An 18,464-nucleotide genomic window follows, 5' to 3' on the forward strand; every position below is an offset into this window, starting at 1 on the left:
TGTTGGTTACACTGCAGTCCCATATAAACAAAACACTACACCAGCACCCTGCCCAACACTTAAAATAACAATCATTGCATTGTATAAAAATACCCTTAAACATTGTACATCATTGGAAAGGAAACCCTCAGCAACCTTAACATTTTACACAGCCCTATTTTTGCCTGTTTTCTACTGTGTAGTAGTACAAGCAGTTGATACATATCAAATGAAAGACCACAAAATGGACCTTCACAAGACCTAAGGATCAACAGCGTCAGACATGTATGTGCTACAGACCAAAATAAATGCAAAAGAAAAAGTAGGTAGCTTTTCAAGAAAACATATGTTGATCACTGTTACATTTTTTTGTAATCATAGGGTGCTCAAAAAAAAAAAACACCCACTACCACTACATTTCTATAGGAAATAAACCTGGGAAACAAAATGAAACAAATTGGATAACATTTTTACCAAACTAGTATTATAACAGCTCAGTTGCTATGTTTGTGCAGGTGAATGCACCACTGTATTTTGGTCTCTGTAGTTTATTCTAAGAACATGTGATCCTGGCACGTGAGACATCAAACTTTCTTAATTTATTCTCCAAATGTTTCTTTCTAACTTGACTTTGTCTCTAATTGTTTCTTTTTTTTAACTATCTTCATTTGTTCTCCAAGTGCTTCATTCTTACTGTCTAATGTTTGTCTCGCTAACTTATGTCTTAATTTCTTTCTTACTGTCTAACTTAAGTTACTTAAGTTTGTTCCAAGTTACTTTAGTTTCTTTCCAACTATCTGTCATGTTCTAACTAACTTTTAGTGTCTAAAGTTGTCTTGATTTTTTTTTCTACCTTGTAATTAGTTTCTTTTTTGATGCATTCTTATGACTTGTATCTTCCACTGTATTCTTTACCCACCTCTCTCAAGGTGTCGCCTCTAAAAAATCATTGCTTTTTTGGCAGGGGAAAAAAATCCTGTCTGTGAAAGATGCCTCTGCCTGCGGGGCTGTGGATGAGGAGAGGTACTTTTTAAACCCCCACCAGTCCAGAGAGGTCAGTTATCGTTCTATACATACAAGAGAATAGCTGGTCATAAGAGATAGCTGGACTGGTAGGGGCACAAAACAAAGGCAACATTCTCTTCCTCTTTCCTCCTTCCCCCACTGCCCAGGTACCAACCCCTCTCATCATCCTCCTCTTCTGGGCGACCTCCATCTGTGTAAACAACCAACATCATTACTTACAATCACCACCATGACTTACCTCAGGACCTCAACTCCAGGAGCTGGATACGAACCACCCATCTTCGGGGAGAGGAGGCCATGGGATTAGCCCACTGCACCACCAGCTCGCACATGAAAGTGTTGGTTCCCACTGACTATAAGGTCAATTAACAAATTCTTTGAAAATAAATAAAAGAAGGCATTCACCAGGATTTGAACCAGGTCCCCTAAGGAGAACAGCACAGCATGCTAGTGAATTAGCCTACTGTGCTATCTCACTTCCATGGAACAGCCTGCTTTGTAATTTACTGTAAAGGAAATTAACCAATTCTTTGAAAATAAAGGAAGGAACCAGCTGGATTTCAAACCCAGTCCCCAAGGAGAAACAACACAGCATGCTAATGAATTAGCCCACTGCACCACCTGGCTCTTTGTGACAACTTCCCTTATCTCCGATTGTACACTTCTGGAGTTGAGAATTGTGGATCTTATTGCACAGTTACACTGCTACAATTTATTCTGCATTTAGGTCTTCCTAATCCTCTACCAGAGCACTAATTTAGTGTTCATTTCTAATTTCCTCTTGCCAAAATTAATTCACTAAGTTTTCTTCATTCTTAAACCAAGCTGCCAATAAAAATGGCTTTGCTGGTGAATTGTTTCTTAAAACCAAGCCAAAGAATGGGCACTAATTCCCTTTGTGTTCAACTGCAGTACTTTGAATCTTTGTTATATATTTGCCTATAAATAATTACATACTTGATCTGACAATCACCAAGGAGACATGTTTTTCTCACCAATGTTTTATGTTGCTTCAGAGGCTTAATTTAGATCAGACCTAATATTTATTTCTTAAAATATTGTTTGTTTTGTGCATAATATTAATGCTTATTTTTAAAAGGATGAATTGACACACGAACAAGTTAGTTTTGAATATTTTTTATTTTTGTGTACTAATAAAAAAATTAAAAAAAAACAAACAAAGGAATTAAAAACTTTGTCCATATCGTAATGTAATCACTACCAAAGACATCTCTTAAAACCAAAGCAATACCAAATACAGAACAATGGTCTTAATATATATATAGTGCTTATAACTGGACTAAGTGCATTATACATTAATCTTTCTGGGATGTATGCCCAGGAAACAACACAACAAATAGATTTACTACACACAAGTGCAGAAGTACTGTTATATTCTACAAACATATGCAGAGGGGTTAATTAACCTCTTGTCACAATTAATAAAGAAAATAGTTTTTCTTTCATCATAGAACCTAGACTAAGGAAGGTACACGTTACTTTCCTTGCAAGAATACCAAAATCCACCTGATTGCACAGCAATAACAAGAAAGTTCATTTTGATTTAAAACGTGTCCGTATAATAAGTAATTAATCGAGTAACTGAAGACCTGTATGTTGTTCTGCATACTGTCTCGATGAAGTTTCAGGTATCCCCCGGGAATTTAACTACAGCTTCTAATGTTTTCTTTCCAACAACAAAATAGCTGGCTGTTGAAACCGAAAGCAAGTCTTTTAATATTACAGCTTTGTGTTAAATGTGTTATACAGTATTACTGTTGGCTTGAGATGTAGGTCCTTGGTCCATTGTGAAGGTTATGATGTCTGTTTTGCCAAAATGGATTGTCCTCAACTGGAGTCAAAAGAACAAAAACAGTTTCACAAATCATGCAATAATATCTTGTAGCATTATGTTTTCTATCCTACAAACAAGAGTAAAACATTTGAAATGTCGAAAGCAAAATCTGAATCCTGTAAGACTAATCAAATAGTATTGGGCAATAGCATCCCATGCCAGATTGGCTCAAGCACAAGATTCTATCTGTTGCACTCCTCGAAGCCAATGAATATCAGATCCTTTTTAAAAAGCAGTGACACCTGTGGTGCATTATAATTAGGGCTTATTTTTGGTTTTAACCGATAAAACACCCCACCACCCCACCATATTTCCCCTAATATCAGTGGGAAAATAACAGTGAACAAAATAACTATACCAGAAAAAGCAGCAGGTTTTTGTTTTTTGTTTTGTTATGCAGATTAAAAAGCCTTCTGAAACCCCTTCATGTCAACTGGCCTTGAGTGTTCAGTCGTGTAACCAGGAGCCAGAGAAGGGAGTGGTGTTACTCTGTTGTAATCCCTCTGCACTGGATGACTGCTGTGTGCTTCAGTGCTTTTGTCACTAGCGACTCTGATCAGTGGCTCACAGTGAACCAAGGCGTTGATATGCAGCTGGTTTCTTGTCCTTCGAAGTGATTTCCTGCAGCTTTTCCTTGAGGTACGTCTGCTGCAATCTGAGTCACTGGAGTCTGGCATATTCACTGCTGTGTTTCCTGAATCACGTGGGGCAGTTGGTTTGGAAAGCTATGAAGAGTAGAAGTTGTTAATTCAGTAAAAAAAAAAAAAAAAGAAAAAAACATGGTGATTCAATTCCCATCTTCTGTGCCCAGGTAAGTTGCCTTTTTAAAACTGATCACTGAATATATATTTTTAAGAAAATACTTCAAATCAGAAATGTTCACTTTCTCTGTGTTAATATTATGGTTACATTTTCATTTAAAAGACAAAATGCAAGAAAAAAGCTTCAAACAAACAAAAATTATTTATTTAAAAGTTTTTTAACATTTCTCCTTGTCCCCTGTTTAAATATATTTCTTTGCATAACATTAAATAAATGGATGACTTGTAAACACAAACCTTTTGGATATCAGATATTGGAGTAAAGGTGCCATGGTTGGGTTTGCATGTGAAATAACGTTTCCCATACATCTCCCCATCACTTTCTCCACCTGTAGGGTTAAATAGACACATCCATTTGTCCCTTTTATACTTATTTGTAGTAGTTGTGAAAAGTACAGGAATGACAGAGGAAATTCAACTTGAATTCTCTTATCCCTCAGTATTTATTATATATATATATATATATATATATATATATATATATATATATATATATATATATATATATACAGACATGCTCAAATTTGTTGGTACCCTTACAGCTCATTGAAATAATGCTTCATTCCTCCTGAAAAGTGATGAAAATAAAGCTATTTTATCATGTATACTTGCATGCCTTTGGTATGTCATAGAATAAAGCAAAGAAGCTGTGAAAAGAGATGAATTATTGCTTATTCTACAAAGATATTCTAAAATGGCCTGGACACATTTGTTGGTACCCCTTAGAAAAGATAATAAATAATTGGATTATAGTGATATTTCAAACTAATTAGTTTCTTTAATTAGTATCACACATGTCTCCAATCTTGTAATCAGTCATGCAGCCTATTTAAATGGAGAAAAGTAGTCACTGTGCTGTTTGGTATCATTGTGTGCACCACACTGAACATGGACCAGAGAAAGCAAAGGAGAGTTGTCTGAGGAGATCAGAAAGAAAATAATAGACAAGCATGGTAAAGGTAAAGGCTACAAGACCATCTCCAAGCAGCTTGATGTTCCTGTGACAACAGTTGCAAATATTATTAAGAAGTTTAAGGTCCATGGAACTGTAGCCAACCTCCCTGGGCGCGGCCGCAAGAGGAAAATCGACCCCAGATTGAACAGAAGGATAGTGCGAATGGTAGAAAAAGAACCAAGGATAACTGCCAAAGAGATACAAGCTGAACTCCAAGGTTGAAGGTACGTCAGTTTCTGATCGCACCATCCGTTGCTTTTTGAGCGAAAGTGAGCTCCATGGAAGAAGACCCAGGAGGACTCCACTTTTGAAAGAAAAACATAAAAAAGCCAGACTGGAATTTGCTAAAATGCATATTGACAAGCCACAATCCTTCTGGGAGAATGTCCTTTGGACAGATGACTCAAAACTGGAGCTTTTTGGCAAGTCACATCAGCTCTATGTTCACAGACGAAAAAATGAAGCTTTCAAAGAAAAGAACACCATACCTACAGTGAAACATGGAGGAGGCTCGGTTTGATTGCAGTGATTGCCTCTAAAGGTTGTGCAACAAAATATTAGGTTAGCGGTCCCATCATTTTTGTCCATGCCATTTTCATTTGTTTTATTATTTACAATAATATGTTGAATAAAAAATCAAAAGCAAAGTCTGATTTCTATTAAATATGGAATAAACAATGGTGGATGCCAATTACTTTTGTCAGTTTCAAGTTATTTCAGAGAAAATTGTGCATTCTTCGTTTTTTGTGGAGGGGTACCAACAAATTTGAGCACGTCTGTATATATATATATACACACACACACCTTAGTGGGACTCTCCATTGATTGCAATACATATTTTAAAACCTTAGGGGAGCTGCAAAACTGGGTTACTTACAGGGCCTGTCTAACTCCACACCAACAAAGATCTCCTTGGTGTTCGTTGTGGCCAGGAATCCAATATATCTCACAACTCCTTTCAGTTTCCTTTCTAACAGCACCCAATCATCCAGCTTCAAATGCTGCTTCCTTTAAAGGTTTGAACAAAGCAAATGAAAAAAAAAAAATACAAATACAAAAACAGCAATCTGTCAGACAGTGCTTAATAAAACTCTGGAATATGCCATTTGTATTCTGGGAGCCAGTGAAAGAGTGTCTTAAACCCTATATGCTCATTTATACAAAAATCAATCCAACAAGATACAAGTCACTTGCTTTCATAAATACAAGTGAACCTATAAAAACTTACAGTTCACATTGTTAAGTTTCAAAATCCAGTTTATGTATAATACGGCATTTGAAAAAAAAAAAAATCACACTACAATGTGGTATTATATGATAGTTTTGATTAGCATTCCATACAGGAATACCGTGGGAGGTTGTTTAACATGCAGCAGTGACCCATTCAAGTGATAAAAGCAGTATCATGATGTTAAATAAGACTCATTTATTTTCTAGCCTTTTCCAAAACAAAAAAAAGTGACCCAACAGGGCTTAGTAAGCCAACACAAAAAAGAGGTGAATCGACTTTGGCAATGCCACTGAAGCTTTTGCAGTTTCCTTTTTTTTATTTTACCGTCATGTCTACGATTTCACATAAACCCATCCAACACTGAACCCATAAAGATAGTGATTCAAGTTACCTGGCAGTTCATCTAGGTTTAAGAATATTTTAACAGAAGAGGAAGAAGCATTGCTCAGACTGTAATTAGCTTACAGACAAAAATGAAAATTACAAGGTTAAACCCTCTGCACTAGTGTTCAGGTAAATAAGCCCACAAGCACTTAGTCTGTTAATTTGCTGCATGGCAAATAATACAACAAAATGAAAAAGGGTATCAAATATCCTTAATGGTGAGGAGGATGAACATAATAACTGTAGCTCAAAATGGTAGTCTACATCACCTTAGGATTTAACAGACAACACTGTTATAAAGGCAACAGCATCGTAAATAGAAAACTACAGGTACAACCTTGGTTCTCAAAGCTTGATAACAGATTACATTCATAAAGTTAACATTATCTTAATTCTGTTAACAGTTTATTTGAATTGGACACTGCAGGATTTGTAACACCTTATTATTTTTATTATTAGATGTTCAAAAAGCCTACAAAATGCTGTACTGCTATGTGCATAATTCTTCATAATGACTTTGAAAAACACAATAACATGCATATATACCAGTAAGTATTCATAAAATATTGTGACTATAATGCTGCAAAAAATTATATATTCAATAGATCGCAAGAGTTATAGTAAGTGTTAATCATAACTTTTGTTCAATACAGTTATGATTTTGTGTTTTTAGTTAACAAATTATTCAGCCCTACTTTGTAAATAAAGCACACTTTTTTTGTTTGTTTTGGAAATTTTAATTTCAAAATTAAGCATTATCTTAATTTATATTTCCAAAAAAAGGAAAGCCTTTATTAACAACTACCTATTGCTGATGCCTAAAGAAAAGCCTTACCTGTCTGTAGAAGATACATCAAACTGTCCCAGAGAGCAACTAGATTCGGAACTGTGACCTGGAAGAGAACTCATTTCTTGCTCTCTCTGCTCTGACGGAAGTCGCCTAGTTTTGTTATTTCCCTTTTGCTGATAAAGAACAAAGGAAGTGTTACAAATATGTCAGAAATTCAAAGACTTGCAGATTTGTGATGCAATGCATAACAGAACACTGCAAGCATGCAACTGGAGATACAGGTTTATTCTGTGTATTCCCGTATGAACAGCAGCAAGTCAACGTACCCGCAGGAATCAGAATCAATGATTAATCCTGTTACTGGCAAAGCCAGTGTGTATTGGGTTTCCCAGCCGTCTCATTTCTGAAGTGTGTATATGACTGCTTCTTCGCTTTTGAAAACTAAATTCTTATATAGTTTATCTTCCCATTTTACATTTTAGACAATAATTACCACTGCTCTCTTAGAACACTTTTCAAGTTCTATGTTCAGATTATACTGTCTATGAAAAGGGAAGTTAAAGCAGTGAGTTGACTACTCTGCATGTGTAAAGTATGGATCTGGGTAAGTCAGTACTTGGGATGTTTCAAACAAACCTGGTGTTTCACATCATTCTCTGCAACTTCTTGGTCTTTGCAAGAGAGTGTTTGAATACCTCCTCCATACTTCTTGAAAGCTGGGAAAAAACAAAACAAGAGTCTTTTGATCTCAATGAAAACTGATGTGAACCATCTATAAAACCTTACGTCAAGGTAAGTGGTCTGGGTCATTGATATGGCCAGAGGTTTAAACAAGGCAGCAGTGAAATGGTTCATTTTTGATGAACAACAGGTATTGGAACTTGACTGAGAAAATCAAAGAATACAGCAGTATGGCAAATATTAGAATAATAAATAATAGTTTCCATCACACTGTGAATATGAAATGGTGTATATGAGCAGTTCATGTAGCAAAGCAACAGGGTTTACTAAAACAAACATCTATGGCTGCTTTTACAGACCTTGATTAGTACTAAGCCTGTACTACCTAATGTTACCTTAGGCAAGTTAGTCAATGACTATTGTTAATCATAGTCTGAAACTAGCTGATAAAGTCGCAAGTCACTCACTGATGGCTCCTGAAGCAAGACTAAACCTGATCAAATCTGTTGTCATTTTGAAATGCGTTCTGTTGTACCAAAGATATTTGTTAAACGTTTCTCATTCCTAGAGTACCTTGCTGTTGTAACGTTCCTGCATTCTTTCTCTGGACGTTCCGAGGCCTGGGACAGTGCTCTGCATTGGAAGCCTGGACTGCAGGAGACTTAGCAACATGATCCTTCGCATGAGTCTGAATATCAGACTGAGTGGAACAAAAGTAAATCCCAAAATAAATAGAAACACACATACACACGCACACACACATGCACACACACACGCTCAGGCACACACACACAGACACACTCATACTCACACTCACACAAATACATCTAGCCTAGGAAAACCATGGTACTCAATATGACTGCTGCCTGTATCATGAAATACAACAGTGTATACAACAGGGCTTTTTCTTGCATGTTGTAAGCAGTCTGTTGACATATTAGAAGCTTATTTATTGATCAATACAGCCAACCCTTTAATATCACTTCAAAGGGATTGAGCAAAATTGGTTACAATAGCATATATTATGTTGTTTTAAAATATACAATCTACTATATTGTACATGCTCAACATATTTTGCTATTAAAAACACAACGGTGCAAACATATGCATTGCCGTGCTCTGTATGTTATAGTCTCCTGTCATTCTTTTATATATCAGAACATTTCAATACTTTACAGCCACTCAGTTGATGGTAAACCTTCTAATCCAATGCTTCGGTTTCCCAAAGTTATATTAAGTAGGATGAGAGTAAGTTGTATGACTAAAAATGAGTGATATTAACTGGAGCATGACAATAACTGGTGATATTATCAAAAGCTTGTTCCCATTGACTCCCCTTATATTCTGGACATTCCCAGGCATTTCAAGGTGGTGACAATAAGGATGGCCTTAACAGGAGTGATTTTAAGTGGGTTTGACTGTAATTCAAATCAAATCGTGCTCTAGAAATGAAACCTGGGGGCCTGGGTTTGAATGTGAAATGAACCGTGCTCAATCAGCAAGAGGGTGGAGCTCCAAGGCAGTCTTTAGGCACCCGTGGGGCAATAAACACAGAGGCCTTCGGTATACTGTGCAGCCCATCACAAATACCAAAATCCCTCACAAATAATACTAACCGAACACACCCCTTTACTCTGTGGTCTGTGTTTGAACAAGGTGTCTGCTGACTCCTTCAAGGCAACCAGAGGAGGGAGCATGGAAGAGTGGGGGCTTCGACTCTCTCCCTGCGAGGAGGAACTCTGTCGGCCTGAGCTGGATGAGGGGCTCCACAGGTCCTGAGTGTCACAAATAAAAGAACAGAAATCATATAGACTGCTCAGGACCTTTCAGCCAATCAGAGCACACATTAGCCTGTATTCAAACACGCATCACAGAGAAACCCTATTCATGACATCAGCTATGCCGCTTTAAAAAATCATTCATAAGGCATCTCTTGGAATTCCATTCCTGCAAAGGCCATTCAAAACGGTGACATCACACTCGGACACATACCTCTTCATCAAACTTTTCCCTCTTTTCAATGAAATTCACAATGGACTAAATAAAGGTTGGTAATGATTAGATGACAAACATAGATGGATCTTTAAGTTTTAAAAATAAATCAGTTTATAATTGAGTTATAAGATGGTGAACATCTGTGTATGTGTTATATCGACACACATTATGCTTAAAGAGACTTCGGCTTTCAGCCTTGGTCCATTCACTTCTACTTGATAGTCTGCCATACACAGACATACACCGTCCTTTAAATCTACATTAACACATGTATTTGTACACCCTAAAAACTACCCAATAACATCCTCTTCTTATTGATAGAAACAAAAAACTAAAAAACTTTACAAGTGCAAAGTACCTGGGAGGGACCTCTATGAGTGTATTGTGTAAATAGTTAAGTACTTAAAGTATTATTACGATTAAATATAAATATGATGGGGTTTTTTTTTCCAATTGAAAAAAGCCTTAGTATGAAGCATTATAATGAATTAATTAAATTAATTGAATAAGCCAGTTTCCAAAAGAACATCATGAAAGCTTTGCTTACAGCAGTGTTCTCAGCGCTTACCCTCAAGAGGTAAACACGGCTAATATTCAAAGAGTTTGGCACTTCAACAATGGATATTAGATTGGTTCCTCATAGTTCAGACAATGGGGGTTGAGCTGTTCCTTTTTAATCCTATGCACAAATAACATTCTTTTCAGTCAGCTCACACTGCAAGTTCAAATTCCAGCATCTGAGAGCAGTACAAAGAGCCTGAGGGACCTGTAGAAGGAATCCACACTTCTGCCAGCCTGCTATTCTACCAGGAGAAAAGAACACTGGGATAGAAAAGAACAATGAGGTCAAAGTAGCGATTGTGTTGCTATGCAACAAAAAAAAAGGGAAAAGGTACAATATGTAACTTCAAATATCATTGTGAAAAATATAAGTACGAAATTGACAATGAATGTTTTTGGTATGGCACTTTCTGAACACTTATCCCTGTGGACCTGATATACAATCATCCCTACTTTGCCAAAAGAACTGACAGATATGTACCTAATGTAGGCCCCAGGTGGGTGATGTAAAGATGATCTCATGACAGGCAAAAGCCTCAAGCGTAATATTCTAATATTGGTTTCAGAGAGACTGGCAGTGTTGCTGGCAATTCACCATCCTTAACAATGAGTGTCTTCCAGCACTGAATCAAGGTAAAAACTTGTGAAATAAACAGGCCATGTTAGCTGATTATTTTAGTATAATATATTAATCATAGTTAATGAATTGTGTCTTTCTTTTCTATTGCAGCACCTAAGGCATTTCTCTCTACACTCTACAGTTGCTATTACAAGTGTACATGGAAATAAACACAACTATGCAGTGACAGCAAACATACTGTATCTTACATGTTTTTTTCTTTTATTTTTGAATGTAGTTGGAGATTAATGTTAATTTTAGATTAGGTGCTCTATTCTACTATGTCCAGCTGGTGGCGCCAGATGGCTGTACAGTTTAAAGGAGAAAAAAGCATTTTTAATGTCCAGTAGTTTTCATTATGTTTATTGAGAAGTGAAAAACTAAAATAAATAATAATAATAATAATAATAATAATAATAATAATAATAATAATAATAATAATAATAATAATAATAATAATAATAATAATAAAAACACCTTCAGGCAACTTACAAGACCCACCGTTAAATGTCTGAGTTGTTTCTTTCTGGTTTGGAAACTTTATTGGGTGCGATTTTCCTTTCTGAAAAAAATGCACTACTGACAATCTAGAGTAAATAGCTTTGAGAATATAGCCCGGTGTCTCTTGCTGAATAAATACAGCATTCAATGTGATCGCTGTCTTGGCAGTCACCACTAAAGAAACTCACTTTTAGGAGTACTATGAACAGATTTCCCACCTAGTCATTGTACATTGGTAGCAACTAGATTACATTAGGGTCCACCGCACCTGTGGAACATCTTGCTAATTAAAATCTTTAGCCTGTTTTTGAAAAGGGAGAATTATCCATTGAAGGAAATCAAGATATTGAATTACTTAAATGGGGCATGCGTGGGGTTAATGGGTAACAAAGGTCCCCCCTCCTATCGCTCACCATTTCAGTAAAATGGATTTCATTTTTGGGTAGCTCTGATCTTGTGAGTCGTTTGCCCATTCAAATATTTTGTCATATATTTGAAGAGTATCGATCTGGAGTAAAATGGGCAACATTGTCATCCATTATGATTTTCCATCGAACTTTCACAGATATACCATCCTGTTCTATATTTCAAATAATACACTTGGCCTACCTCAATTGTTTGCTAATCCCTGATGAAAAGCGAAGTTCTCAAATTGCAGAAGACTTTATTTCATTTTTGCAGGCAACATGTTTTTATCAGATCAAACAGTAGCTTATTTATAAAATAAAATAATTAATTTACAGTTAATTAAGCTTACAATCCATGGCAGGTAAAACATTTTCAACTAATCTAATACTATCTTTGCCATTGATCTTAAGAATTTAAAACATCTTCTTCAGACAGCTCCATTACTTATTTTACTTATCTTAAGATTTCCTAACAAAAGTTTCTCAGTAGAGTAGATGTTATGAGCTAGGCCATGGTAATGTGAGAAGAAGTTAAAAACTACGTACAGCTGACTCAAGGATTTCATTTTAGAAAAAGTTCAATTGAATCATCAAAGATAACTGAGAATTTAAAAAGAATTGCCAACTATCATGACTATGAGCATTACTCACAAACCTTTACCCGTTATTTAGTCTGTTTTTCAGTGCCTGCTTTGATGAATTGAAGTTTTATACTGATGAAACAATTCTTAAGACATAGCTGGCAAATATATATCATCTCAGTCAGAATCAAAACATTTCACTTTTACTATAAGCAGACACCCTCTGTTTTACACCATACACCTAACTACAAGTTAAAGTATTGTGTATAACTGGTAAGGTTAGAAATCAATGGAAAATAACTACATATGCTTGGTAATAAATGCTTTCTATGCAGAAACTTTCTTGAAACGTGAGTCTTGTGATATCTGCACATACATTGTTGAAGGCCTTATCTAAACCCCTTTACAGTTTTACAACAGAGTAACCCCATCTCAGAGGGACATCTCTTTTTCTTGCAAATTTGCAAAGGGCGTGAAACGAGTTGGGAAAAGTGAACTTGTAAAAACTCGAGGTAATCTTTCCAGTTTTCTGTAACTCTGTTACCCCTGCGCTGTCTGCCTAGCTGTACAAACCTCTGTGGTGGAGAGCAGGGTGGAGGGGGAGGAGCTGCTGGAAGTGGAGCTGGAGCGAGGGCAGGTCTGGGAGTCGGTAGAAGTGGAGCTGGAGCGAGGGCAGGTCTGGGAGTCAGTAGAAGTGGAGCTGGAGCGAGGGCAGGTCTGGGAGTCGGTAGAAGTGGAGCTGGAGCGAGGGCAGGTCTGGGAGTCAGTAGAAGTGGAGCTGGAGCGAGGGCAGGTCTGGGAGTCTGTAGAAGTGGAGCCTCGGAAAGCTGGCGGCATGTTCCTTAGCAGCTTGATCAATCTGTTTTGAGCTTCTACAGTTTTTTGTAAGCTGGCAAGAAATGAGAAAGTGGTTTTATTATATACCTGAAATCGTTTACAGCCTCGTATTACAAGTTTTCAGAGATTTGTGTTGAAACAAGCAAACAGAAGACATAGTTATGTATTTGTTAAGAATCATATTTTTTATATTGTGTGGGGGTCGAGTAATGTAGGCAAAATGAATAAAACAGTAAATGTAATTAATTACATTTATAACTATATATAACAAAGCTAAATATATAACTTAATCTGTATTGAACAGAGAATTCAGAATGAGGCTGGAGTGAATTTTCACTGGTGTCTGAAGTTTAAAATACAAACCTCCCTCACCACAAACTTACTCTGAATAACCCTAGTATTAATGCTGGTGAGTAAAACATTAAAGATGACTACTGATAAAAGACTGCCTGAAGAAAACCAGACAGACTGGTTGTCATGCCCTGTCTTTCTCCACTTTGATGAATGGCTTCCCTAAATATATCCAAGCAAAAGCTGTTATGCTAGTTTGGCAGCCTCACCTATAATCTGCCCAGAGCAATGCTGCTACCGTACTCCTGAATGTTCTTAAAGTGCACTAACTAAACACTATGGTTCATCGTAAATATATGTGCTACTGACATGTTTGCCTAAATGTGTTTTCAGTAGCTTAGAAACCAAACATGCTTGCATTCCTACAAGATCTAATCATTTAAAAAGTAAGACACTCATGCTGAGCCCCTTTTTCAAAAGAGTGGTGATGGTAAAATTCTGATGAATAGCCATTCATACCTGGACTCTAACCTCTCTATTTCAAAGAAATCTTCTCTAGCCAGGCTGGAAAGCCGCAAGATAATCTGCATTTGTTTCCATTAAGAAAGCTGAACATCCAAAGTGTTAGCAGACAGATTTGTTATTTCAAGCTGAAATGCTAATTTTCATTCCCAATGAATTTGAAGAATACAGGAAGTTAATGTTCAGTGGAGGATCACAGTAGGAGGTTCAGTCACCCCACAGTTGCCAGAGTGATTTGAAACACACACTCAGTGAAGCAGGAGAGAATCTTCCAGAAGTCTCAGTGCTGGGTCTTTAGGAGGAGCTATTTAACAGCATTAGGCACATCTCCCACAGAGACAGGTTTTTTTTTTTTTTTTAATAAACAGTTTCACAGATTTGAAACAGTATGGCAAGTTAGCCCAACATGAAATGATGTCATTGTCAAGCTGTAGTTCTCATTTTGAGAACATTGTATTTTATTTACTCACCTTTGTTGCACTTGTGTTTATTTTAAACTTTTATTACAGTCCTGTCAAGGTATTGCTACTGTACAGACACACTGACCTTGTGTAACTTGCACAATTCCTGTAGCAAAGCCTAAGGTCAAGTAGATAGTGTTGTGATGAAGGCATGAGTCGAAGCATTTGACTCGTTTGACTTAAGTTTATTATAGATTGATCTGTAACGTCTTGTTACTCATAGAATTATTTTGTACCCAGCCCTTCCATCTTTCTCTCTTGGTTTTTATGTCAGATATACCATGGTATACCAGGGTATTGGGAATAAAATGGTTTATCTGTAACAATGAATGTGCGTGTCAAATAATGGAGATTATTGTGTAACCTCTTCATGCCTATTTTCTTGGTTCAGTGCAAAAGGTACAAAGCCACAACAGAATAAAGACTATTAAATAGGTACCTTATCTGCTTGCTAATGAACAATGTGACTGTTCATATATAACTCATCAGGCTTTTCTTTTTACACAGTCTATAAAGGTCAGTAACATTTTAGGTAACAAGGCTTCTCGGTATATTTTAATACAAAAGTATACTTGTTTATAAACTGCATAACCTGCCTGTTAGTGGTTTAATAGGAACCAGTGGTGCGAGTGAAATGACACTGGGAGTGTAAGGGATCTTAGCAGGCAAAATCTGTCCCCCGCAGATCTGTTTCAAACTCCTCCGAATGTCAGGCTCAGTCTGAAGTCAGTACAACGGCATGCTGATCTTTCTCCATGAACAGAAAATGGAATATCTGATAGATCTGCTCACAAACTAACACATTCATTCAATAATGTATTCAATATTGTGTTTTGTTTTTTTTTAAACTAGTGACAGATGCTGTTCCATACTATCCACAGCAGTGGCGTAGCTAAGGGGGTAGTTTTAGGGTTTGGAACCCCCTTCCCCCTCCCCCTCCCCCTCCCCCTCCCCCTCCCCCCTCTACGAAACGTAATCCAGGGTTCACTCATAAAACATCCAAGGCACACAATCAGTCCAAGAATGCATTTGTGATACACACCACATGACCCCATAATCATTAAAGATAATAAGCTGCATTATTTTTCCCCAGTGGTAATTGGTGTAGTCAAGCATAATTTTAATGAGCCACTGTTTTGCAGCTTTTCATTCTGAGGGCACAGCAATCCCATTAGTTGTGAGAATGCATTGTAAAATGTTCTGCGTTTTGGTGGCGTGCCAGGAACACATACCACACTGTGTTGATGAACATGCGGGCTTAGTGTTAATGTATGCAAGTCCTGGGCAGTGGGCCTTCCATGAAAAGTATCCAGACAGGCCAAAGCCAAGACAGAAGATGGAGTCTTGTGTCGCTACACATTGTTGTGTAAAACACCTAATTGCCAAGCCAATGGTGGTGCTCAAGTCAACCTGTACTGTATGTGGGTTTTAAATATCTGGACATTTTAAACTCATGTAATCTCTATGCCAGCCATGGTCATGAGGCTTTTTGAAATACAACAAGGACTTTATATAATTTTAGCTTTATTCTCAGTCCCTGTATACTGCCCTATGTTGTGTATACTTATCACTCATGAATAACTAATCATTCCTACTTAAGTGCTGTCCACGGTATTGTTTTAATCACTGCCGAAAAACAGGAAGACAGTTTCCATGCCAATTTGTTTTAGTGATCCCAAAGGATCCTACTACCCGTATTTCGTGTTGGTTTCCCATGGAACAATACTTCTACAGTTTATTTACAGGTAAATATATTAACCTCTAATTCAGTTCTCCTCTGCTACTTTACAAGTAAAATTTAGCACAGGTAAAGTTTTCGTATACATGTCTGAATTCATTGCAGAATTAAACTTACCGTCTATTTTCTCGAAGTAGTTCAGCAATACTTGAGCACAGGGGGACAGCCCCTTTCCTCGCACTGTTAATAACAAACAGAACAGCCTTTGAAGCGATCTGTTTATCTTCCCTCAAACAATCAGAGTCTGGGTAGCATTCTGCAAGAGAGGAGATACTATATGACTAGAAGAATATAGAAAATAATATAAAACTCAGACAACATGGAAATGGCTCTCAAAAAAAGGCAAAATAAGAAATTGGTAGAAAACAGTCCTTGCGAACTGATCAAGGCATGTGCATTTTCAAAACCAGTCAGAAACCAAATGCTGCAATCAATCTGCGAACAATCCTCCTGCTGCTACCTGTACCCATATGTAAAGTGGGTCGTTTTTTCTTCCTTCGTTTATATTTTCACATATCGATACGCACTACTAACCTATACTTTCACATGTGCGTGCTGCTATCCAGATTCTAGACCTTAACTACATTAACTTAAATAATTAATATTGATAAGTATGTAATTATTATTATTATTATTATTATTATTATTATTATTATTATTATTATTATTTTACTAACAGGATATTAATAGCAAATCAAAACAACAAGAAAATAAAACACTACCCGCCACCCGCAAAAAGAAACAAAACAAACAAAAAACTTCTCAGAGGTTTCTGTTTCGTACTTTTCTGTTTGTGTTTTTTTTCGTTATTTAAAAAATGTTACATTCGATGTTAAACATCTGCTGCAGAAGGTTAAAAAAAAGACACAACACACAATCAAGGACAGTTAAAACACTGCACACAATCAAGGACAGTTAAAACACTACACATTAGTCAAGGACAGTTGCCCAAGACCCCTCGATTCCAAATGCAGATCTATACTGTACCACTAAACCAAAAGGCAAACCTTTACCTGGTTGTCTGTTTGATAAAATGCTTCCGTCTGAATCCAATGATTTTCTCCAGGATCTGGAATTTGAAATCTTTTCACCAGCGGGGCTAGTTCCACCGATACTCATGTCTCTGTCTGCATTCGAAGTTAAAGTCCTTAATATGATTTTTTGTTTGTTCTTTTAAAAAAAATATATATATATTATTAGAATTTGTTTCGAGATGTAACGTATTTTAAATAAGCGCGCAGTGAATACTGTACTTGTCAGACATACTTTGAAGCCTTCGGGCTCTGTGTCTGGAAACCCCAGTACTGTCATTACCACACCTGCTGTAATAGAAAGGTAGTGCAGGGGAGGTACCTTAAGCGTGGTAAGAACATGTCGAACACATTAGCAGAGACCTAGATTTAAACTCGTTTCAGTTGTATTAGTACCAGCAATTTTCTCTCTCAAGATAGCACAGTGCTTCTTGTCATTTTATGTATGTACTTTGTGTCGTATATTGGGTGTACAGTTCCATGATCTAGCACCTGTAACAGGTGAAAATCCAGTTTGGCTTGTTGGTTCAAATCTGCAAAACCATTTAACTGTATGTCAAATAGCGTATATCACTGATTAAAAAATAAAATAAAGAAAACTGTGATGAAACCATGCCAGAGCATTAAGCATTAAGTTTTCTGATTCAAACATTCAATTCTGATTCAAACATTCAAAATCCTAAAAGGTAAAGACAATGTCGACCAAGGGGGCTTTTTTGCCCTGAAAAAAGGACCAGGGGTCACAAATGGAGATTAGAGAAAGGGGCATTCAGAACAGAAAATAGGAGTCACTTTTTTACACAGAGAATTGTGAGGGTCTGGAACCAACTCCCCAGTAATGTTGCTGAAGCTGACACCCTGGGATCCTTCAAGACGCTGCTTGATGAGATTCTGGGATCAATAAGCTACTAACAACCAAACGAGCAAGATAGGCTGAATGGCCTCCTCTCGTTTATAAACTTTCTTATGTTCTTATGTAACCTAAAGCTGTAACGTGTTACTTACACCCCTTGAAGTTAGTTCAGCCTGTAGAGGGCAGCAGCTATCTGCCAATAGTATCCAACTTCATGTTCTGCCTATATAAAAGTGACGACAGCAACTCAACTGGTGTCAGTTATAGTTGTGCAAGATAAGACGTTTGTTATGCCAAGAAACATATATAAAGCAAAGAGCACTTCATGAGCCAATTACTGGCCAC

The 18,464-nt window shown here is 36.9% G+C and overlaps 1 protein-coding gene across 3 annotated transcripts; it reads right to left on the reverse strand.

Moving 5' to 3' along the window:
- Window positions 1-2,126: 2,126 nt before the first annotated feature.
- On the reverse strand, window positions 2,127-17,521 carry LOC117401617 (serine-rich adhesin for platelets-like). Of its 3 annotated transcripts, none has more exons than XM_059032262.1 (11): window positions 17,249-17,521; window positions 16,353-16,491; window positions 12,960-13,275; window positions 9,348-9,497; window positions 8,296-8,422; window positions 7,678-7,757; window positions 7,087-7,214; window positions 5,514-5,644; window positions 3,919-4,010; window positions 3,219-3,585; window positions 2,127-2,857 (listed from the first exon to the last, which is right to left on the reverse strand). In XM_059032262.1, the coding sequence occupies exons 1-10, from the start codon at window positions 17,352-17,354 to the stop codon at window positions 3,262-3,264; spliced, it is 1,593 nt and encodes a 530-aa protein (XP_058888245.1). In that variant the 5' UTR covers window positions 17,355-17,521; the 3' UTR covers window positions 2,127-2,857; window positions 3,219-3,261. The 3 variants fall into 3 exon arrangements, with proteins under 3 accessions (XP_058888245.1, XP_058888246.1, XP_058888244.1); XM_059032263.1 differs by having other exon boundaries at window positions 3,299-3,585; window positions 9,339-9,497; XM_059032261.1 differs by having other exon boundaries at window positions 9,339-9,497.
- Between the last annotated feature and the right edge of the window lie 943 nt (window positions 17,522-18,464).

This window comes from Acipenser ruthenus, chromosome 10, assembly GCF_902713425.1.
Source record: "Acipenser ruthenus chromosome 10, fAciRut3.2 maternal haplotype, whole genome shotgun sequence".
Classification (NCBI taxonomy): domain Eukaryota; kingdom Metazoa; phylum Chordata; class Actinopteri; order Acipenseriformes; family Acipenseridae; genus Acipenser; species Acipenser ruthenus.

Bases quoted from the DNA above. Each gene is read 5' to 3' on its own strand.
- LOC117401617 (XM_059032261.1), bottom strand. From the start codon at position 17,354: ATGAGTATCGGTGGAACTAGCCCCGCTGGTGAAAAGATTTCAAATTCC. The intron at 9,498-12,959 runs GTTTGTACAGCT...TGTGACACTCAG, and splicing joins CCCTGCTCTCCACCACAGAG to GACCTGTGGAGCCCCTCATC. The intron at 7,215-7,677 runs GTTTGTTTGAAA...GTTCTTTATCAG, and splicing joins AGAATGATGTGAAACACCAG to CAAAAGGGAAATAACAAAAC.